Below are 24,424 nucleotides of genomic sequence, written 5' to 3'. Positions count from 1 at the left end.
TACCGAGACGCAGGAGATGGCGCCAGCCGGAGGTCTGCGCTGGAATATCGGTAAAGTCTCATAGAGAGTCTTCTGACTACTCCCAGCATTCCCTGCGCACACTTTCTATAGTTCTTTTGCTGAATTATACTAGAAGTGTCCAGAGGAGATCAGAGAAGACATCAGAGTGACAACCATTTCTCCAGGTACTGACCCCCCATTACTGACCCCTCAGGTACTGACCCCCCATTACTGACCCCCCATTACTGACCCCTCAGGTACTGACCCCCCATTACTGACCCCCCAGGGGGCGGGGCCATAGTGAAAAGATACGTATCTGGTTCGGAAAGTGTCTGAAGTAAGAACTGTCCTTGCTGCACACGACAACCAATCTCTCCTTTGTCTTCAGCCAATGGGGGAATGAAGTAAAGAAGAAATGGCTGAACATCGATGAAAGTCCAATTGCCGTTTTCTAATCACCAAGATGACATCAGAAAACACCAATACTCAGTCTGGTAGACGCGTTTCGCACAATTGTGCTTCATCATTACCATGGAGGAATGAGAGGAAGAATCTGATTGGTTTCTATTGGCAACAAAAGCAGTTCCAGGTATCAGGACTGGCGTAGAGGTGTCTATGGAGTCATCTCAGTCTATGGAGTCACCTCAGTCTATGGAGTCACCTCAATGTGTCTATGGAGTCATCTCAGTGTGTCTATGGAGTCATCTCAATCTATGGAGTCATCTCAGTCTATGGAGTCACCTCAATGTGTCTATGGAGTCATCTCAGTCTATGGAGTCATCTCAGTCTATGGAGTCATCTCAGTCTATGGAGTCACCTCAGTCTATGGAGTCACCTCAATGTGTCTATGGAGTCATCTCAGTGTGTCTATGGAGTCATCTCAATCTATGGAGTCATCTCAGTCTATGGAGTCACCTCAATGTGTCTATGGAGTCATCTCAGTCTATGGAGTCATCTCAATGTGTCTATGGAGTCATCTCAATCTATGGAGTCATCTCAGTCTATGGAGTCATCTAAATGTGTCTATGGAGTCATCTCAATGTGTCTATGGAGTCTTCTCAGTCTATGGAGTCATCTCAATGTGTCTATGGAGTCATCTCAGGCTATGGAGTCATCTCAGTCTATGGAGTCATCTCAGGCTATGGAGTCATCTCAGTCTATGGAGTCATTTCAATGTGTCTATGGAGTCATCTCAGTCTATGGAGTCATCTCAATGTGTCTATGGAGTCATCTCAGTCTATGGAGTCATCTAAATGTGTCTATGGAGTCATCTCAGGCTATGGAGTCATCTCAGTCTATGGAGTCATTTCAATGTGTCTATGGAGTCATCTCAGTCTATGGAGTCATCTCAGTCTATGGAGTCATCTAAATGTGTCTATGGAGTCATCTCAATGTGTCTATGGAGTCATCTAAATCTATGGAGTCATCTAAATCTATGGAGTCATCTCAGTCTATGGAGTCATCTCAGGCTATGGAGTCATCTCAGTCTATGGAGTCATTTCAATGTGTCTATGGAGTCATCTCAGTCTATGGAGTCACCTCAATGTGTCTATGGAGTCATCTCAATGTGTCTATGGAGTCATCTCAGGCTATGGAGTCATCTCAGTCTATGGAGTCATTTCAATGTGTCTATGGAGTCATCTTAGTCTATGGAGTCATCTCAATCTATGGCCCCGTACACACGACCGAGTTTCTCGGCAGAATTCAGCCAGAAACTCGATCGGAGCCGTATTCCGCCGAGAAACCCGGTCATGTGTACACTTTCGGCCGAGAAAACCGACGAGGATCTCGTCGGGCCAAATAGAGAACATGTTCTCTATTTCCTCGTTAGTCAATGAGGAAATTTGGCTCGCCGAGATCCTCGGCGGCTTCACGAGAAACTCGACGAGCAAAACACATCTCAATGTGTCTATGGAATCATCTCAGTCTATGGAGTCATCTCAGGCTATGGAGTCATCTCAGTCTATGGAGTCATCTCAATGTGTCTATGGCCCCGTACACACGACCGAGTTTCTCGGCAGAATTCAGCCAGAAACTCGGTCGTGTGTACACTTTTCAGCGAGGAAGCCGACGAGGAACTCGTCGGGCCGAAAAGAGAACATGTTCTCTATTTCCTCGTTGTTCAATGAGGAAAGTCGGCCCGCCGAGATCTCGGCGGCTTCCACACTGAACTCGACGAGGAACTCGATGTGTTTGGCACGTCGAGTTCCTCGGACGTTGTACGGGGCCTTAGAGGTCATCTCAGTCTATGGAGTCACCTCAATGTGTCTATGAAATCATCTCAGTCTATGGAGTCATCTCAGTCTATGGAGTCATCTCAGTCTATGGAGTCATCTTGGTCTATGGAGTCATCTCAGTCTATGGAATCATCTCAGTCTATGGAGTCATCTCAGTCTATGGAATCATCTCAGTCTATGGAGTCATCTCAGTCTATGGAATCATCTCAATATGTCTATGGAGTCATCTCGGTCTATGGAGTCATCTCAGTCTATGGAGTCATCTCGGTCTATGAAATCATCTCAGTCTATGGAGTCATCTCAGTCTATGGAGTCATCTCAGTCTATGGAGTCATCTCAGTGTGTCTATGGAGTCATCTCGGTCTATGAAATCATCTCAGTCTATGGAGTCATCTTAGTCTATGGAGTCATCTCGGTCTATGGAGTCATCTCAGTCTATGGAGTCATCTCAATGCTCTGCAGGTTCTCTATGGTGAGATGCCAATCGTGTATCTGAATAGAATGTAGGTGGAAGGACGGGACGCAGCCAATCATTCGGGTCACTTATATAGAAGAGACACCTTTCTCCTTTTCCTGATAGTCAGCCCTTCCCTCCATTGGCTGGGTAGGTAGGTGACTCCAATGTATGGAGTAGAAGACAGAAGTGTTGGTCAGGCGATGGGCTTCACCCACCCTGGAATCATGGTGATGGTTGTAGAACGTCATGATTAGAAGGAATCGGTTCCTTGAATGAATCTTTACAATGCACCCAACTTTGTGCCGCTTGTCGTCATGGTGATATTATTAGAGAAGTTCCGTGTTTCTGCATAATGAGCTCATTTCACTCTGAGTTGGGAAGTCCATAGTAGAAGTTCTTTCTTGTGTTCCATTGCCGGGTAGGTGTTCCTTTCTGGGGTCACACACAGGAATGGTCCATTTTCTAACACCAGATCCAGGTTACAATAGACCATCCTGCCGGTCAGGTGTGACTCTGTGCTCAGTAAAGCCGATGCTATAAAGTCGTCTCGCTGCCCCGGTCTCGGGGGTTCTTGTCTATGTCAGAGTCCGAATATTCAGAGTCCATCTCTATCTTCACTTGGGGGACGGCATTGAGGGGGTTCCTGGGGTAGCCAATAGCAGGAGAGGGGGGACAGGAGATCTTCAGGTGTAGAGTAATGCTGGAATATGGAAGGCAGAGAGAAATTCAATTATAATTGGTTAGTCAAAGATCTTCAATCATATCTCATCATTGGGATCACAGGGGTGGTTGGTGAGAAGGTTGGTGGGAGGGTAATAAGGATAATTAGTGGGAGGGTTATAAGGATAATTAGTGGGAGGGTTATAAGGATAATTGGTGGGAGGGTAATAAGGATAATCAGTGGGAGGGTTATAAGGATAATTAGTGGGAGGGTTATAAGGATAATTAGTGGGAGGGTAATAAGGATAATTAGTAGGAGGGTAATGAGGATAATTAGTGGGAGGGTTATAAGGATAATTAGTGGGAGGGTTATAAGGATAATTAGTGGGAGGGTAATAAGGATAATTAGTAGGAGGGTAATGAGGATAATTAGTGGGAGGGTTATAAGGATAATTAGTGGGAGGGTTATAAGGATAATTAGTGGGAGGGTTATAAGGATAATTGGTGGGAGGGTAATAAGGATAATTAGTGGGAGGGTTATAAGGATAATTAGTGGGAGGGTAATAAGGATAATTAGTGGGAGGGTTATAAGGATAATTAGTGGGAGGGTAATAAGGATAATTAGTGGGAGGGTTATAAGGATAATTAGTGGGAGGGTTATAAGGATAATTAGTGGGAGGGTTATAAGGATAATTAGTGGGAGGGTTATAAGGATAATTAGTGGGAGGGTAATAAGGATAATTAGTGGGAGGGTAATGATAATTAGTGGGACGGTTATAAGGATAATTAGTGGGAGGGTAATGATAATTAGTGGGAGGGTTATAAGGATAATTAGTGGGAGGGTAATGATAATTAGTGGGAGGGTTATAAGGATAATTAGTGGGAGGGTAATAAGGATAATTAGTGGGAGGGTAATAAGGATAATTAGTGGGAGGGTTATGAGGATAATTAGTGGGAGGGTTATAAGGATAATTAGTGGGAGGGTTATAAGGATAATTAGTGGGAGGGTTATAAGGATAATTAGTGGGAGGGTTATAAGGATAATTAGTGGGAGGGTTATAAGGATAATTAGTGGGAGGGTTATGAGGATAATTAGTGGGAGGGTAATAAGGATAATTAGTGGGTGGGTTATAAGGATAATTGGTGGGAGGGTTATAAGGATAATTAGTGGGAGGGTAATAAGGATAATTAGTGGGAGGGTTATAAGGATAATTAGTGGGAGGGTAATAAGGATAATTAGTGGGAGGGTTATGAGGATAATTAGTGGGAGGGTAATAAGGATAATTAGTGGGAGGGTAATAAGGATAATTAGTGGGAGGGTAATAAGGATAATTAGTGGGAGGGTTATAAGGATAATTAGTGGGAGGGTAATAAGGATAATAAGTGGGAGGGTTATAAGGATAATTAGTGGGAGGGTAATAAGGATAATTAGTGGGAGGGTTATAAGGATAATTAGTGGGAGGGTTATAAGGATAATTAGTGGGAGGGTAATAAGGATAATTAGTGGGAGGGTTATAAGGATAATTAGTGGGAGGGTAATAAGGATAATTAGTGGGAGGGTTATAAGGATAATTAGTGGGAGGGTTATAAGGATAATTAGTGGGAGGGTTATAAGGATAATTAGTGGGATGGTAATAAGGATAATTAGTGGGAGGGTTATAAGGATAATTAGTGGGAGGGTAATAAGGATAATTAGTGGGAGGGTAATAAGGATAATTAGTGGGAGGGTTATAAGGATAGTGGGAGGGTTATAAGGATAATTAGTGGGAGGGTAATAAGGATAATTAGTGGGAGGGTAATAAGGATAATTAGTGGGAGGGTTATAAGGATAATTAGTGGGAGGGTTATAAGGATAATTAGTGGGAGGGTTATAAGGATAATTAGTGGGAGGGTAATAAGGATAATTAGTGGGAGGGTTATAAGGATAATTGGTGGGGGGGGTAATAAGGATAATAAGTGGGAGGGTTATAAGGATAATTAGTGGGAGGGTAATAAGGATAATTAGTGGGAGGGTTATAAGGATAATTAGTGGGAGGGTTATAAGGATAATTAGTGGGAGGGTAATAAGGATAATTAGTGGGAGGGTAATAAGGATAATTAGTGGGAGGGTTATAAGGATAGTGGGAGGGTTATAAGGATAATTAGTGGGAGGGTAATAAGGATAATTAGTGGGAGGGTAATAAGGATAATTAGTGGGAGGGTTATAAGGATAATTAGTGGGAGGGTTATAAGGATAATCAGTGGGAGGGTTATAAGGATAATTAGTGGGAGGGTAATAAGGATAATTAGTGGGAGGGTAATAAGGATAATTAGTGGGAGGGTTATAAGGATAATTAGTGGGAGGGTTATAAGGATAATTAGTGGGAGGGTTATAAGGATAATTCGTGGGAGGGTTATAAGGATAATTAGTGGGAGGGTTATAAGGATAATTGGTGGGAGGGTAATAAGGATAATCAGTGGGAGGGTAATAAGGATAATTAGTGGGAGGGTAATAAGGATAATTAGTGGGAGGGTTATAAGGATAATTAGTGGGAGGGTTATAAGGATAATTAGTGGGAGGGTTATGAGGATAATTAGTGGGAGGGTTATGAGGATAATTAGTGGGAGGGTTATAAGGATAATTGGTGGGAGGGTTATAAGGATAATTAGTGGGAGGGTAATAAGGATAATTAGTTGGAGGGTAATAAGGATAATTAGTGGGAGGGTTATAAGGATAATTAGTGGGAGGGTTATAAGGATAATTAGTGGGAGGGTTATAAGGATAATTAGTGGGAGGGTAATAAGGATAATTAGTGGGAGGGTAATAAGGATAATTAGTGGGAGGGTTATAAGGATAGTGGGAGGGTTATAAGGATAATTCGTGGGAGGGTAATAAGGATAATTAGTGGGAGGGTAATAAGGATAATTAGTGGGAGGGTTATAAGGATAATTAGTGGGAGGGTTATAAGGATAATCAGTGGGAGGGTTATAAGGATAATTAGTGGGAGGGTAATAAGGATAATTAGTGGGAGGGTAATAAGGATAATTAGTGGGAGGGTTATAAGGATAATTAGTGGGAGGGTTATAAGGATAATTAGTGGGAGGGTTATAAGGATAATTCGTGGGAGGGTAATAAGGATAATTAGTGGGAGGGTTATAAGGATAATTAGTGGGAGGGTTATAAGGATAATTAGTGGGAGGGTTATGAGGATAATTAGTGGGAGGGTTATGAGGATAATTAGTGGGAGGGTTATAAGGATAATTGGTGGGAGGGTTATAAGGATAATTAGTGGGAGGGTAATAAGGATAATTAGTTGGAGGGTAATAAGGATAATTAGTGGGAGGGTTATAAGGATAATTAGTGGGAGGGTTATAAGGATAATTAGTGGGAGGGTTATAAGGATAATTAGTGGGAGGGTTGGGGTACAGGGAGGATAAATGTGAGATTAACAGTTACAAGGAGGGTTGTGTTCTCTGGCATGTTGAATGTTAAGGTTGGGGTTATTGGGAGATTTAGTGGGGGGGGGGAGGGTTGGGGTTACAAGAAGGGTTTGTGTGAGAATTGGGGATACTAGGATGGGTAGCATGGGGGTTATTGGGAAGGTTGGGGTTACCAGGGGTTAATGTGAGGGTTGGATTTATGTGAGGGGTTAATGTGAGGGTTGACATTTCAGGGAGGGTTAGTGAGAGCATTGGGGTTACGGGGGGGGGGGGTAATGTGATGGTTGGGGTTACAGGCAGTGGTGTATTTAGGTTTTGTGCTGCCCTAGGCCTGACTAAACTCGTGCACCCCTAATTTAAATATGAGCCACCTTTTCCTGTCAATGCCACGCCCCTTTCTGTTTAAGACCCTAGTGGGGGACACTAGTTCTTAGGGCCTGGGGGGGGATGGATTCCCTTAATTTGCATAGACTTCCTCTCACTTCTGGTTTGGCTATGGGCCAGGAAATGAAGGGAAATCTCTGCAATGGGACGGAGATGGTAAAAAATAAACTGACAGGGGCTCTAACCCTCCCCTACTCTATCCAAAATGGAAAAAAAAAGTGTTGCCTATAGTTCTACCTTAAAGCGGGGGTTCACCCTTAGAGGGCACTTTTCCCCCTTAGATTCCTGCTCGTTATTACTAGGGGAATTGGCTATTTATTTTAAAATATGTGCAGTACTTACCCGTTTACGAGACGCATCCTCTCCGTCGCTTCCGGGTATGGGCTTCGGGAATGGGCGTTCCTTCTTGATTGACAGTCTTCCGAGAGGCTTCCGACGGTCGCATCCATCGCGTCACGATTTTCCGAAAGAAGCTTAACGTCGGTGCGCAGTATAGAGCCGCACCGACGTTCGGCTTCTTTCGGCTACGAGTGACGCGATGGATGCGACCGTCGGAAGCCTCTCGGAAGACTGTCAATCAAGAAGGAACGCCCGCTCCCGAAGACCCATACCCGGAAGGAACGCCCGCTCCCGAAGACCCATACCCGGAAGCGACGGAAGAAGATGCAGCTCGAAAACGGGTAAGTACGGATCATATTTTAATACAAATAGCCGATTCCCCTAGACCGAACGAGCAGGAAGCTAAGGGGAGATTTTTTTTTTTTTACAAATGGGTGAACTCCCGCTTTAAGCACAAATTTCTGATCATTTTATGGAGAGGACTAAGAAGATATAACCATGCCAATGGTGCAGCAGAAAACATAGAGCACAGTGAGGAAGGTTTGTGGTCCAGGATGATAGGACAGTCAAAATTAGAAGCAGCTTGTGTTACACTAACAGTGTAGCGCAAGCCGGCAGGGACTCTTTCCGTGCTGCCCCCCTGCAAAGTGCTGCCCTAGGCCTGGGCCTTGTTGGCCTAGGCCAGGATACAGTCTTGGTTACAGGCAGGGTAAGTGGGAGAGTTGGGATTACAGGGAGGGTAAGTGGGAGGGTTGGGATTACAGGCAGGGTAAGTGGGAGAGTTGGGATTACAGGGAGGGTAAGTGGGAGGGTTTGGGTTACTGGGAGGGTTATTGGGAGGGTTGTGGTTACAGGGAGGGTAAGTGGGAGGGTTGGGGCTATAGGGGGGGTAAGTGGGAGGGTTGGGGCTATAGGGAGAGTAAGTGGGAGGGTTGGGGCTATAGGGAGGGAAAGTGGAGGGGTTAGGTTTACAGAGAGGGTAAGTGAAAGGGTTAAGTATATAAGGAGGGTAAGTGAAATGGTTGGGGATATAGGGAGGGTGAGTGGGAGAGCTGGGGTTACACAGAATGTTAGTAGAAGGGTTGGGGTCAGTGGGAGGGTTGGGGCTTAAGGGAGGGTCAGTGGGAGGGTTGGGGTTATAGGGAGGGTAAGTGGGAGAGCTGGGGTTACACAGAATGTTAGTAGAAGGGTTGGGGTCAGTGGGAGGGTTGGGGCTTAAAAGAGGGTCAGTGGGAGGGTTGGGGTTATAGGGAGGATAAGTGGGAGAGCTGGGGTTACACAGAATGTTAGTAGAAGGGTTGGGGTCAGTGGGAGGGTTGGGGTTATAGGGAGGGTTAGTGGGAGGGTTAGGGTTATAGGGAGGGTTAGTGGGAGGGTTGGGGTTATAGGGAGAGTAAGTGGGAGAGTTGGGGTTACACAGAATGTTAGTAGAAGGGTTGGGGTCAGTGGGAGGGTTGAGGTTACAGGGAGGGTTAGTGGGAGGGTTGGGGTTATAGGGAGGTTTAGTGGAAGGGTTGGGGTAAGTGGAAGGGTGGGGGTTGCAGGGAGGGTGAGTGGAAGGGTTGGGGATATAGGGAGGGAGAGTGGAAGGGTTGGGGTAAGTGGAAGTGTTGGGGTTACAGGGAGGGTCAGTGGGAGGGTTGGGGTTATAGGGAGGGTAAGTGGGAGAGTTGGGGTTACACAGAAAGTTAGTGCAAGGGTTGGGGTCAGTGGGAGGGTTGAGGTTACAGGGAGGGTTAGTGGGAGGGTTGGGGTTATAGGGAGGGTTAGTGGAAGGGTTGGGGTAAGTGGAAGGGTTGGGGTTACAGGGAGGGTGAGTGGAAGGGTTGGGGTTAGTGGGAGGGTTGGGGATATAGGGAGGGAGAGTGGAAGGGTTGGGGTAAGTGGAAGGGTTGGGGTTACAGAGAGGGAGAGTGGAAAGGGTTGGGGTAAGTGGAAGGGTTGGGGTTACAGGGAGGGAGAGTGGAAGGGTTGGGGTAAGTGGAAGGGTTGGGGACATAGGGAGGGAGAGTGGAAGGGTTGGGGTAAGTGGAAGGGTTGGGGTTACAGGGAGGGAGAGTGGAAGGGTTGGGGTAAGTGGAAGGGTTGGGGATATAGGGAGGGAGAGTGGAAGGGTTGGGGTAAGTGGAAGGGTTGGGGTTACAGGGAGGGAGAGTGGAAGGGTTGGGGTAAGTGGAAGGGTTGGGGATATAGAGAGGGAGAGTGGAAGGGTTAGGGTAAGTGGAGGGGTTGGGGTTACAAGGAGGGTTAGTGGGTGTCGTGGGTTACTGGAAAGTTTGGAGTGTGGGGGTTGAAGGTACAGGGAGGGTTACAGGAAAGTAAGAGGAGATCTCGGGGTACAGTATGACCAGCACCAATCTCACAGGGGGTATCTTACCAGAGTGGCTACAAATGGGGGTCCAATTTGTATTTTAATACTACTACGGGGGGGGGGCTTCAAAAGGGGTGTCGCTCTCCCCTTTTGGGAACCTCTATAGTCATGTTCCTGATGTTATTTTGGGGTCACTGAAGTGAACAAAGTTCTCAGGGGGCTCCTGTTCCTGAGACTTCCCCCTCCCCCATCTATACGGAAACCCCAAATTCCATGTGATATTTCTGCTTTCCACAAACCTGCGGTCCATGTCTGACCCGTTGGGAGAAGAGTCGGAACGCTCAGCTCCGGGGTGGCCGGCTCGGTCCTGCAATGGGAGAAAAGGTTCTGATCAATAGTGCGGCCATTTGTGTCCATCAACATTCACTGACCCTTTTTACCCTCCCCCATTGTTTTCATTACATTTCCTGTCTTTGGTTGGACGTAGATCCATTGTACAGAGAGAGTGGAATATTCCCCTCTGGAACGCTCTTCAACCGGAACCCTCCCCACCACTATGACATCACCATTGTCACCATCTTACCTCATCACTATCCACCTCGTCTTTCCCTTTCTTCTTCTTCTTGTCTTCTTGTTTCTTTTTGTCTTTTTCAGGTAAAATGTCATCCAACCAGGCGAGGTCGTGTTGGCTGAACACCCAATCCAACATCTTCCTCACGATTATCAGGCCAAGGATCTGCGGGAAAACGCCAAGGTGGTGAGCAGAGAACACATCCAACTTCTTTATTGTTTTCCCCCAACAAGACCACCAACCTTCTTCTCTATTACCCAATGCCCAAGACCACCAACCTTCTTCTCTATTACCCAATGCCCAAGACCGCCAACCTTCTTCTCTATTACCCAATGCCCAAGACCGCCAACCTTCTTCTCTATTACCCAATGTCCAAGACCACCAACCTTCTTCTCTATTACCCGATGTCCAAGACCACCAACCTTCTTCTCTATTACACAATGTCCAAGACCACCAACCTTCTTCTCTATTACCCAATGCCCAAGACCACCAACCTTCTTCTCTATTACCCAATGTCCAAGACCACCAACCTTCTTCTCTATTACCCAATGTCCAAGACCACCAACCTTCTTCTCTATTACCCGATGCCCAAGACCACCAACCTTCTTCTCTATTACCCAATGTCCAAGACCACCAACCTTCTTCTCTATTACCCAATGCCCAAGACCACCAACCTTCTTCTCTATTACCCAATGTCCAAGACCACCAACCTTCTTCTCTATTACCCAATGTCCAAGACCGCCAACCTTCTTCTCTATTACCCAATGCCCAAGACCGCCAACCTCCTTCTCTATTACCCAATGTCCAAGACCACCAACCTTCTTCTCTATTACCCAATGTCCAAGACCACCAACCTTCTTCTCTATTACCCAATGTCCAAGACCGCCAACCTTCTTCTCTATTACCCAATGCCCAAGACCACCAACCTTCTTCTCTATTACCCGATGTCCAAGACCACCAACCTTCTTCTCTATTACCCGATGTCCAAGACCACCAACCTTCTTCTCTATTACCCGATGTCCAAGACCACCAACCTTCTTCTCTATTACCCGATGTCCAAGACCACAAACCTTCTTCTCCAATGCCCAAGACCACCAACCTTCTTCTCTATTACCTCATGTCCAAGACCACCAACCTTCTTCTCTATTACCCGATGTCCAAGACCACCAACCTTCTTCTCTATTACCCGATGTCCAAGACCACCAACCTTCTTCTCTATTACCCGATGTCCAAGACCACCAACCTTCTTCTCTATTACCCGATGTCCAAGACCACCAACCTTCTTCTCTATTACCCGATGTCCAAGACCACCAACCTTCTTCTCTATTACCCAATGCCCAAGACCACCAACCTTCTTCTCTACTACCCAATGTCCAAGACCACCAACCTTCTTCTCTATTACCCAATGCCCAAGACCGCCAACCTTCTTCTCTACTACCCAATGCCCAAGACCACCAACCTTCTTCTCTATTACCCAATGCCCAAGACCACCAACCTTCTTCTCTATTACCCAATGCCCAAGACCACCAACCTTCTTCTCTATTACCTGATGTCCAAGACCACCAACCTTCTTCTCTATTACCTGATGCCCAAGACCACCAACCTTCTTCTCTATTACCCAATGCCCAAGACCACCAACCTTTTTCTCTATTACCCAATGCCCAAGACCACCAACCTTCTTCTCTATTACCCAATGCCCAAGACCGCCAACCTTCTTCTCTATTACCCAATGTCCAAGACCACTAACCTTCTTCTCTATTACCCAATGCCCAAGACCACCAACCTTCTTCTCTATTACCTGATGCCCAAGACCACCAACCTTCTTCTCTATTACCCAATGCCCAAGACCACCAACCTTTTTCTCTATTACCCAATGCCCAAGACCACCAACCTTCTTCTCTATTACCCAATGCCCAAGACCGCCAACCTTCTTCTCTATTACCCAATGTCCAAGACCACCAACCTTCTTCTCTATTACCCAATGCCCAAGACCATCTATATACAGTATATGACTTTTTCTGGTTGGTGCGCAGAGCTGGACATCCTCAGGGCTCCTCTATGAAGCAAGGCAGAATATTGGCCAGGTTTGCTATTGCTCTTATAAGTGCATATTAACCACTTGCCTACCGGGCACTTCTACCCCCCTCCTGCCCCGCCCCACCCAATACCGGGCACTTCTACCCCCCTCCTGCCCCGCCGGTTGTTATTTTTTAGTTTTGTTATAAAATTTTGTAAACAGGTAATATTTCTCCTTCACTGATTGGTGCCGATTGTTAGTGTAGAAATCCCTTTAACAGAATCCGGTTATCGTCTCTCCTCCCCTCCCCCAATGCTGTCAGTGTGAGGAAAGGAGCGCCGATAACCGGTTTCTATTTACATCCTGTGATGAGATGTGATTGGACACGGCTGATCACATGGTAAAGAGCTGCTGATTGCTGCTTTACCTCAATTCGTGATCACAGAGAGTGACGCCCATGCCGCGCAGCGGGCGTGATCATGGGACGCCGTCCAATGGCGACCTCCCAGAACTAGCCGTCCGCGCTGTCGCTGTCATTTGGTTACAGCGCGGTCAGCAAATGGTTAGGATGACATTGCTTCTGTCACATGGACAATTGTGTGTCTGAGATGCGGCAATGTTCATGATGCGCCCAATAAAAGATACAATTAAGACGGTAAAGTGATCGGTGCTTTGAAAACCAACAAGGAAAAAATTCCAAAGAAAATTCGAGGGAACCGAAGTGTCCAAAATATAACAATATACTAAAAAATAAAAAATTGATACAAAAGAATTTGTGTGTGATGCTGCTTGAGAGCCGGTTCACACTGGGGGGGCGGCACGACTTCGGGGGCGACTCGGCAAGTCGTCCTGAGGTGATTAGCAAAATGACTTCTGTATAGAAGTCAATGCAAGTCGCCCCCAAAGTCGTACAAGAACCTTTTTCTAAGTCGGGGAGACTTGCATCGCTCCTATTAGAACGGTTCTGGTGAATAGAATGGGACGCGACTCGTCAGGCGGCTGAGTCGCCCCGGTGTGAACCGACTCTAAGTGCTTATCCAAACACACAAAGTTTGTATCCATCACACGGAAATAATTAGTACAAAATATCAATTAGAGTTCATTAGTGTCCTTTATGTGGATCTCGTGTGATTTCCCCTTTCCTGACCAGAGCATTTTAAGCGATTCGGCACTGCGTCGCTTTAACTGACAATTGCGCGGTCGTGCGACGTGGCTCCCAAACACAATTAACGTCTTTTTCCCCACAAATAGAGATTTATTTTGGTGGTATTTGATCACCTCTGCGGTTTTTATTTTTTGCGCTATAAACAAAAATAGAGCGACAATTTTGAAAAAAAAAACCAATATTTTTGACTTTTTGATATAATAAATACCCCCCAAAAAATATATAAAAAACTAAATTTCTTCCTCAGTTTAGGCCGATATTCTTCTACAGATTTTTGGTTAAAAAAATCGCAGTATTTGTAGCTGCTGATTTTAAATTATTTTTTTTTAGTTGGAACTCGGCTTTATTATCTTTTGTCAGCACACGAGATCCACATAAAGGACGCGGATGAACTCTGATATTTTGTACGAATTATTCCGTGTTATGGATACAAACTTTGAGTGTTTGGATAAGCAGCGTCACACACAAATACTTTTGTATCGATTTTGTTTTTTATTTTATTCATTAGTATATTGTTATATTTTGGAAACTTGGGATCCTTAGAATGTTCTTTGGAATTTGTTCTCTGTTGGTTCCCAATCACTTTAATATTCACATTTTTTTTGTAACACAATTTTGTAGTCTGTGGTGACGAGGATTTATAAAAGGAAATAGCGCAACCTTTGTATTTTTATTTTTTAAAGACACAGGGCCAGATTCTCGTAGATCGGCGTATCTTTGCGCGGGTGTAATGTATCCGATTTACGTTACGCCTCCGCAACTTAGACGGGCAAGTGCTGTATTCTCAAAGCACTTGCTCCATAAGTTGCGACAGCATAGCGTAAATCGGCCGGCGTAAGCCCGCCTAATTTAAATGTTGAACAGGGGGGCGTGTTTTATGTTAATGTGCTGTGACCCGACGTGATTGACGTTTTGCACTTACGGCGCATGTGCCATCCGTGGAATATCCCAGTGTGCTTTGCGTCAAAGTACGCCGCAAGGACGTATTGGTTTCGACGTGTACGTAAATGACGTCCAGCCCCATTCACGGACGACTTACGCAAACAACGTAAAATTTTTACATTTCAACGCGGGAACGACGGCCATACTTAACATTGGTATGCCGCACTTACGCCACCATATAGCAGGGGTAACTATACGCCGGGAAAAGCCTAACGTAAACGGCGTAAATGTACTGCGTCGGCCAGGAGTACTTTTGTGAATTCGCGTATCTAGCTAATTTGCATACTCGACGCGGAATTCGACGGAAGCGCCACCTAGCTGCCAGCGTAAATATGCAGTTACGATACGACGGTGTAACACAGTTACGCTAGTCGGATCTACGGGAAATCTATGCTTAACTGATTCTAAGAATCAGGCGCATAGATACGACCGCGCAACTTAGAGATACGACGGCGTATCTGGAGATACGCCGTCGAATCTCGTTTGAGAATCTGGCCCACAATTCTTGGTTTTTGTGTCGCAGCTGTTCTGCATTCTAGGACCAGCGCAGTGACTTCACATTTACTCGTCTTTTATATCTGCCTGGAGTTCTTCTTTAATTCATTTCCATTAAACTTTCAAGATAGGTGAAAAAAGATCTTAAGAATCACAAAATCTGAATTTTCCTGAATTGTGGTCATAAAATTACCGATGAGCCTTTTAGTGACCACAACTATTATTTTCCTCCTTATATTTTATTACAAGACTTACAAGGAAGATGACTGGATCACAATCTGTTTATCTCTCTATAATAATAATAATAATAATAGTTATATATATATATGTTCTCCTTACCATGACAGGGAAAATGATGGCGGCAACAGTAGACTTGAGTATCCAGAGAACGGCCAGGCAGACGATTTGAACAACGGTGAACAAATGGACCCGGCGCAGAGGGACGTGCCGGAGATATGCATAGTCAGGCTGGTGCTTTGCCGGCATTAGGAAAAGCTTGCAGCGATCCCAGAACTAAGAACAGATACAACAGGAATTTACATTATTTTGCTTTTTCTTTTTTTGCCAGAATATTTTTTTTTTTTAATAAACTTTTTTATTGAGTACAAATAGCAAATGATATAAATTTATCACAAAGACCCAAGGTTAGACTATAAAGACCAAAGGTTAAAGTATAAGGACCAAGGTTGGAGAATAAAGACCCAAGGTTAAAGTACAAATATCAAGGTCAGAGTATGAAGACCAAGGTTGGAGCCTAAAGACCCAAGATTACAGTATAAAGACCAAGGTTAGAGCTTAAGAACTCAAGTTTAGAGGACGAAGGCCAAGGTTAGAATATAAAGTTCAAGGTTAGAACATAAGAACCCAAGGTAATAGTATAAAGGCCCGAAGTTAGAGTATAAAGACCAAGTTTGGAGTATACGGACCCAAGGTTAGAGTATGAAGACCAAGGTTAGAACAAAAGAACCCAAGGTTAGATTACAAAGACCAAGGTTGGAGTATAGAGACCCAAGGTTAGAGTACGAAGACTAAGATTGGAGCATAAGGAACCAAGGTTAGAGTACGAAGACCAAAGTTAGAATATAAAGTTCAAGGTTAGAACGTAAGAACCCAAGGTAAGAGTATAAAGACCAAGTTTGGAGTATAAGGACCCAAGGTTAGAGTACGAAGACCAAGGTTAGAATGTAAGAACCCAAGGTAAGAGTATAAAGGCCCAATGTTAGATTACAAAGACCAAGTTTGGAGTATAAAGGACCAAAGGTTAGAGTACGAAGACCAAGGTTAGAGTATGAAGACCAAGGTTAGAGTACGAAGACCAAGGTTAGATTACAAAGACCAAGATTGGAGTATAAGGACCAAAGGTTAGAGTGTGAAGACCAAAGGTTAGAGTATAAGGACCCAAGGTTAGAGTATGAAGACCAAGGTTAGATTACAAAGACCAAGATTGGAGTATAAGGACCAAAGGTTAGAGTATGAAGACCAAAGGTTAGAGTATGAAGACCAAAGGTTAGAGTATGAAGACCAAGGTTAGAGTATGAAGACCAAGGTTAGAGTATGAAGACCAAGGTTAGAGTATGAAGACCAAGGTTAGAGTATGAAGACCAAGGTTAGAGTATGAAGACCAAGGTTAGAGTATGAAGACCAAGGTTGGAGTATAAGGACCCAAGGTTAGAGTATGAAGACCAAGGTTGGAGTATAAGGACCCAAGGTTAGAGTACGAAGACCAAGGTTAGATTACAAAGACCAAGGTTGGAGTATAAGGACCCAAGGTTAGAGTACGAAGACCAAGGTTAGATTACAAAGACCAAGGTTGGAGTATAAGGACCCAAGGTTAGAGTATGAAGACCAAGGTTAGAGTATGAAGACCAAGGTTGGAGTACGAAGACCAAGGTTAGAACGTAAGAACCCAAGGTTAGATTACAAAGACCAAGGTTGGAGTATAAGGACCCAAGGTTAGAGTACGAAGACCAAGGTTAGATTACAAAGACCAAGGTTGGAGTATAAGGACCCAAGGTTAGAGTATGAAGACCAAGGTTAGAGTATGAAGACCAAGGTTGGAGTACGAAGACCAAGGTTAGAACGTAAGAACCCAAGGTTAGATTACAAAGACCAAGGTTGGAGTATAAGGACCAAAGGTTAGAGTACGAAGACCAAAGTTAGAATATAAAGTTCAAGGTTAGAACGTAAGAACCCAAGGTAAGAGTATAAAGACCAAGTTTGGAGTATAAGGACCCAAGGTTAGAGTACGAAGACCAAGGTTAGAACGTAAGAACCCAAGGTAAGAGTATAAAGGCCCAATGTTAGATTACAAAGACCAAGTTTGGAGTATAAGGACCAAAGGTTAGAGTATGAAGACCAAGGTTGGAGCATTTTGTAGAGGTGTTAAGCTTGTTGTGTGTAATTTCTTCCATAGTGTAATGATGATTTGTCTTTGACATTCATTCCCTCCATGGGGGTGTAATTGATTGCTTTCAATATTTGTGGATGCACTGAGAGAGAACGGCGTGGGATTGGCCCACAGATGACTGAGTACAATGAAATAATAAGACCCCTTTCACACTTCCGACGCCCATAGCGTTGGCGGTAAAATAGCGGTAAAATTATACTTTACCGTTGGATTTGCGGCGCTAGCGGGGCACTTTTAACCCCTATAGCGGCTAAGAAAGGGTTAAAACAGCCCACAATGCGCCGTATTGCAGGCGGTACCGCGGCGCTTTCCATTGATTTCAATGGGCAGGAGCGCATTAGGAACGGTGAGTTCATCGCTGCTAATGCGCTCCAAAGAAGCTGCTGGCAGGACTTTTTGGATCGCCGTGCCAGCGTAGCGCCCCCGTGTGAGAGCCCTCAGTCTTTCACACTGAAGTGAATAGAGCAGCAGTTTGAGGGCGGATTGCAGGCGCTATTTTTAATGCTATAGCGCCTGCGAAACGCCCTCAGTGTGAAAGGGGTCTTAGGATGACACAATGGATGACAGCCGGAGACATGCAGCAGCTGTATGGATCTTTCTGCACCTTCCGTCTTTACATCCATATCAGGGAGGACACAGTCTGCTTTCTGTGAGCCCAGGTCATTAATGACATCTCTCAGAGGGGGAGGGGTCATCATGGCACGCTGGGCTCAGAGGAGACACTTCATTCTAGAGTAAGATCTGAGTATTGTTATCAATGTGGAGACTTACCTGAATGCCATTGAGAGATGCCACGCCCATGTACAGAAAGACGCCGTACAGAACCGGCATCGGAATATACTGGAAGAAAAGAAAACAGAAATCAGATAATAAACACAAATCATCCTTCCCGATATACAATGTTATATTTGGTTTTGTCTCGGCTCTGTCAGTGGCTCCGTGTGGCTCTGTGTGGCTCCGTGTGGCTCTGTCAGTGGCTCCGTGTGGCTCTGTGTGGCTCTGTCAGTGGCTCTGTCAGTGGTTCTGTGTGGCTCTGTCAGTGGCTCTGTCAGTGGCTCTGTGTGGCTCTGTAAGTGGCTCTGTCAGTGGTTCTGTGTGGTTCTGTGTGGCTCTGTCAGTGGCTCTGTGTGGCTCTGTCAGTGGTTCTGTGTGGCTCTGTCAGTGGCTCTGTGTGGCTCTGTCAGTGGCTCTGTGTGGTTCTGTGTGTGGCTCTGTCAGTGGCTCCGTTTGGCTCTGTCAGTGGCTCTGTGTGGTTCTGTGTGTGGCTCTGTCAGTGGCTCCGTGTGGCTCCGTTTGGCTCTGTGTGGCTCTGTAAGTGGCTCTGTCAGTGACTCTGTGTGGCTCTGTAAGTGGCTCTGTGTGGCTCTGTGTGTGGCTCTGTCAGTGGCTCTGTGTGGCTCTGTCAGTGGTTCTGTGTGGCTCTGTCAGTGGCTCTGTGTGGCTCTGTAAGTGGCTCTGTCAGTGGCTCTGTCAGTGGTTCTGTGTGGCTCTGTCAGTGGCTCTGTGTGGCTCTGTGTGGCTCTGTCAGTGGCTCTGTGTGGCTCTGTCAGTGCCTCTGTGTGGCTCTGTCAGTGCCTCTGTGTGGCTCTGTCAGTGCCTCTGTGTGGCTCTGTCAGTGCCTCTGTGTGGCTCTGTCAGTGCCTCTGTGTGGCTCTGTCAGTGCCTCTGTGTGGCTCTGTCAGTGGCTCTCTCAGTAGCTCTGTCAATGGCTCTGTCAGTGGCTCTGTGTTGCTCTGTTTGGCTCTGTGTGGCTCTCTCAGTGGCTCTCTGCGTACACACCATCGGATTTCCCATCGGATGTTTTTTCCGCCGGAATTCCGCTCAAGCTTGTCTTGCACACACACATCACACAAATGTTCTCTGAACGTTTGAGCGTTTAGAACGCCGGTGACGCACAAAACACTACGATGAGCCGATAAAATGAAGTTCAATGCTTCCGAGCATGCGTCAAATTGTTTCCAAGCATGCGTCAAATTGTTTCCGAGCATGTGTGTTTTTCTCCTGTCGTAATCCCATACAGACGATCGGAATTTCTGATTGGAATTTTTTCTGTCTGAAAATTTGAGAACCAGCTCTCAATCTTTTGCTGGCGGAAATTCCGACAACAAAAGTCCGATGGCGCCTACGCACGGTTGGAATTTCAGATGAAAAGCTCCCATCACACTTTTGCTGGCGGAATATGCGATCGTGTGTACGCGGCATGATGTATTGGAGATTGAAATATTAGTGACGTCTCACTTTTGAGGGACTGAGAACAGAGATTCCCCCGTCTCCCTTTCTCTGGAGCCAATCAGCAGGAGGAGGAGGGGTGATTAGGGGGTGCCCAGTCACACCTGGCACACCCTGTGCGCCCGCCTATGCCTGAGACTAAAGCCGCGTCGTACACACGCTCCCAATTTCTGACAACAAATGTTTGAAAGCCGGATCTCAAATTTTCCGACAATAAAATCCGCGTTCTTGGCGATCGGAACTCCTGAAATTTTTTATGACCCGTGTGTGTGGGGAGACAAATTTGAGCCGACGGTTTTGTTGTCGGAATTTCCGATCGTGTGTACGCGGCAATACACTAAAATACCAAAATGAAGACCCTTCAACTGAGGCGCCGGGTGGAATTCCGATGGAGAGATCCAATCATCACTCCTCCGACTGACTCCGGTTGTATTCGGATTTCTTCTGACTCAGTTCCCTTCCCCCCCTTTATGAGGCCAGAGAATGATCCCCTCCTGTGCTCTTCATACAGAACTGTCTCTAGATGGACTTCGGAATACTTTTCGAAATTCCTCGATAACAGACTTCTGCCGGTCTTGCACCATCTTATTCCGGATCAGACCGGTTATCTCCCCCCGAGCCTCAGACATGGACTTGTTTTCACACATAACCGGCTGGATCCGGATATTTCCAGTGTTGGAAGGATTTGGCCCTCAGTATAGACGATGGATCGGTGATTGGTGATCGGTGGTCTCTATCAGAGCCCCTTTCACACTTATACGACGTGTACCGCGATTCTGGACGTCATTCTCCATGATTTTCAATGACCACCATTCATATTGGCACCACTTCAAAGTAGTTCCTGCGCCACTTTTTCTCTGAAGTCGGATTCCGTATTAACAGATCCGACTTTGGCATGCCACTTGTGCATGAAGGGGAACTCCACACCAATTTTTTGGGAAAATAAACGGCATGGGTTCCCCCTTCATGAGCATACCGGGCCCTTCGGTCTGCTATGGATTTTAAGGGGAACCCCCACGCCGAAAAACGGCGTGGGGTCCCCCCAAAATCCATACCAGACCCTTGTCTGAACACCAGCCCGGCCGGTCAGGAAAGGGGTGGGGACGAGCGAGCGCCCCCCCTCCTGAGCCGTACCAGGCCCTCAACAGGGGGGGGGGGGGTGGGTGCTTTGAGGCACCCCCCACCCTAAAGCACCTTGCCTCCATGTTGATGAGGACAAGGGCCCCTTCCCGACAACCCTGGGCGTTGGTTGTCGGGGTCGGCTGGCGGGTGGCTTATCGGAATCTGGGAGCCCCCTTCAATAAGATCGATGTTGCCATGACGCTCCCTCCGCTGTAATGCCGGGTGTGCGGTGCGCAATGATTTATATAGGCCTCTTATGATGTCACAGTCCCAGCATGCTCCAGGTGGTGACGACATAAGGGGGCGGGGTAATAATGTCATCACCACCCGGAGCATGCTGGGACTGTGACGTCATAAGAGGCCTATATAAATCGTTGCGCACCGCACATCCAGCATTACAGCGGAGGGAGCGTCATGGCAACATCAGAAGAAAAGAAGAGGGAAGAAGACGACGAGGAAGACCGGGGCCGCCGCTGGTAAAAGAGCTACAAGAAGATAGCGGCGGCGCAGCCCGGCAGAAGGCACCGGAGAGTGGGAGACGAAAGAAGACCCCCAAAGTCAGAAGAAGACCCGGGAGAGCGGAGAAGTCAGAAGAAGACCCCCGGAGAGCGGAGAAGTCAGAAGAAGACCCCGGGAGAGCGGAATAGTCAGAAGAAGACCCCCGGAGAGCGGAGAAGTCAGAGGAAGACCCCCGGAGAGCGGAGAAGTCAGAGGAAGACCCCCGGAGAGCGGAGAAGTCAGAAGAAGACCCCCGGAGAGCAGAGAAGTCAGAGGAAGACCCCCGGAGAGCGGAGAAGTCAGAAGAAGACCCCGGGAGAGCAGAGAAGTCAGAAGAAGACCCCGGGAGAGCAGAGAAGTCAGAGGAAGACCCCCCGGAGAGCGGAGAAGTCAGAGGAAGACCCTCGGAGAGCGGAGAAGTCAGAAGAAGACCCCGGGAGAGCGGAGAAGTCAGAAGAAGACCCCCGGAGAGCGGAGAAGTCAGAAGAAGACCCCGGGAGAGCGGAGAAGTCAGAAGAAGACCCCCGGAGAGCGGAGAAGTTGGAAGAAGACCCCCGGAGAACGGAGAAGTCAGAAGAAGACCCCCGGAGAGCGGAGAAGTCAGAGGAAGACCCCCGGAGAGCGGAGAAGTCAGAGGAAGACCCCCGGAGAGCGGAGAAGTCAGAAGAAGACCCCCGGAGAGCGGAGAAGTCAGAAGAAGACCCCCGGAGAGCGGAGAAGTCAGAAGAAGACCCCCGGAGAGCGGAGAAGTCAGAAGAAGACCCCGGGAGAGCGGAATAGTCAGAAGAAGACCCCCGGAGAGCGGAGAAGTCAGAGGAAGACCCCCGGAGAGCGGAGAAGTCAGAGGAAGACCCCCGGAGAGCGGAGAAGTCAGAAGAAGACCCCCGGAGAGCGGAGAAGTCAGAGGAAGACCCCCGGAGAGCAGAGAAGTCAGAAGAAGACCCCGGGAGAGCAGAGAAGTCAGAAGGAGACCCCGGGAGAGCAGAGAAGTCAGAGGAAGACCCCCCGGAGAGCGGAGAAGTCAGAGGAAGACCCTCGGAGAGCGGAGAAGTCAGAAGAAGACCCCGGGAGAGCGGAGAAGTCAGAAGAAGACCCCCGGAGAGCAGAGAAGTCAGAAGAAGACCCCGGGAGAGCGGAGAAGTCAGAAGAAGACCCCCGGAGAGCGGAGAAGTTGGAAGAAGACCCCCGGAGAACGGAGAAGTCAGAAGAAGACCCCCGGAGAGCGGAGAAGTCAGAGGAAGACCCCCGGAGAGCGGAGAAGTCAGAGGAAGACCCCCGGAGAGCGGAGAAGTCAGAAGAAGACCCCCGGAGAGCGGAGAAGTCAGAAGAAGACCCCCGGAGAGCGGAGAAGTCAGAAGAAGACCCCTGGAGAGCGGAGAAGTCAGAAGAAGACCCCGGGAGAGCGGAGAAGTCAGAAGAAGACCCCCGGAGAGCGGAGAAGTCAGAAGAAGACCCCGGGAGAGCGGAGAAGTCAGAAGAAGACCCCCGGAGAACGGAGAAGTCAGAAGAAGACCCCCGGAGAGCGGAGAAGTCAGAGGAAGGAGAGCGGAGAAGTCAGAGGAAGACCCCCGGAGAGCGGAGAAGTCAGAAGAAGACCCCCGGAGAGCGGAGAAGTCGGAAGAAGACCCCCGGAGAGCGGAGAAGTCAGAGGAAGACCCCCGGAGAGCGGAGAAGTCAGAAGAAGACCCCCGGAGAGCGGAGAAGTCAGAGGAAGACCCCCGGAGAGCGGAGAAGTCAGAGGAAGACCCTCAGAGAGCGGAGAAGTCAGAAGAAGACCCCCGGAGAGCGGAGAAGTCAGAGGAAGACCCCCGGAGAGCGGAGAAGTCAGAAGAAGACCCCCGGAGAGCGGAGAAGTCAGAGGAAGACCCTCGGAGAGCGGAGAAGTCAGAAGAAGACCCCGGGAGAGCAGAGAAGTCGGAAGAAGACCCCCGGAGAGCGGAGAAGTCAGAAGAAGACCCCGGGGGGAGCGGAGAAGTCAGAGGAAGACCCTCGGAGAGCGGAGAAGTCAGAAGAAGACCCCGGGAGAGCGGAGAAGTCGGAAGAAGACCCCCGGAGAGCGGAGAAGTCAGAAGAAGACCCCGGGGGGAGCGGAGAAGTCAGAAGAAGACCCCGGGAGAGCGGAGAAGTCAGAAGAAGACCCCGGGAGAGCGGAGAAGTCAGAAGAAGACCCCCGGAGCGGACTAATAAATGATTTTAAAAACCTGTCTAGTGTTTATTTGTTTGACACTTTTCCTCCGGGTGAATGGGTAGGAGTACGATGTGCCCCATACTCATTCACATAGGATGGGGGGCAGGGATCTGGGGGCCCCCAGATTCCGATAGGCCCCCCGCCCGCAGACCACGACAACCAACGGCCAGGGTTGTTGGGAAGGGGCCCTTGTCCTCATCAACATGGGGGCAAGGTGCTTTGGGGTGGGGGGTGCAGGGCAGATTATATTGTATTATGTAATATTCCTGATATGTGACGTCAGAATTGGAGACGGGGAGATTGAGCGTTGAACTTCCATGGGTGGTGAGTGGGGGGTGGTGAGTGAGGGTGAGTGGGAGGTGAATGGGAATGAGTGGGAGGTGAATAGGGGTGAGTGGGAGGTGAATGGAGGTTGTGGGGGGTGAGTGGGAGGTGAGTGGGTGGTGAGTGGGGGGTGAGTGGGTGGTGAATGGGGGGGTGAGTGGGGTGGTGAATGGGGGTGAGAATGGGGGGGGGGTGAGCGGGGGGGGGAGGTGAGTGGGTGGTGAGTGGGGGGTGAGTGGGTGGTGAGTGGGTGGTGAATGGGGGGGTGAGTGGGGTGGTGAATGGGGGTGAGAATGGGGGGGGGGAGGTGAGTGGGGGGTGAGTGGGGTGGTGAGTGGGGTGGTGAATGGGGGATGAATGGTGAGGTGAGGGGGGGGTGAGTGGGGAGGCTCTGCACTGTATATTTGGGGCTGGTGATTTATTCGATGATGATTGGTGGGTGGGTGGAGCCGGTATCCGGTGGAATTTGTTTGGGTTTCAGCCTTGGAGACGCAGAGCTGAGGGGATTTTATGTCTTTTATGTTCGTAGTGAAGTAGGTCCCTCCCCCTCCCCCTTCCCCACCTAACAACTGTATTCTCATTTGGTCCATCTGATCCCCCCTTTGTTCCACTGGACTCTCCATCTTAGATTGTCAGCTCTCAGGATCGGGGCCCTCTG

At 47.8% G+C, this 24,424-nt stretch overlaps 1 protein-coding gene across 1 annotated transcript in view; it reads right to left on the bottom strand.

The window, feature by feature from the left end:
- Positions 1-2,240: 2,240 nt before the first annotated feature.
- LOC120930248 (electrogenic sodium bicarbonate cotransporter 4-like) overlaps positions 2,241-24,424 on the bottom strand; it is a gene marked incomplete at its 5' end in the record, with an annotated part of 90,857 nt that continues 68,673 nt past the window's right edge. The window contains 5 exons of the mRNA XM_040341472.1: positions 2,241-3,394; positions 10,108-10,175; positions 10,392-10,544; positions 15,338-15,511; positions 18,177-18,245. Of these exons, the coding sequence (XP_040197406.1) occupies positions 3,229-3,394; positions 10,108-10,175; positions 10,392-10,544; positions 15,338-15,511; positions 18,177-18,245 (630 nt within the window). The remainder of the gene's footprint in view (positions 3,395-10,107; positions 10,176-10,391; positions 10,545-15,337; positions 15,512-18,176; positions 18,246-24,424) is intronic.

This window comes from Rana temporaria, chromosome 3, assembly GCF_905171775.1.
Source record: "Rana temporaria chromosome 3, aRanTem1.1, whole genome shotgun sequence".
Lineage (NCBI taxonomy): Eukaryota > Metazoa > Chordata > Amphibia > Anura > Ranidae > Rana > Rana temporaria.
Note: the sequence above shows the minus strand (reverse complement) of the source record. Positions and strands in the feature narration are given on the sequence as shown.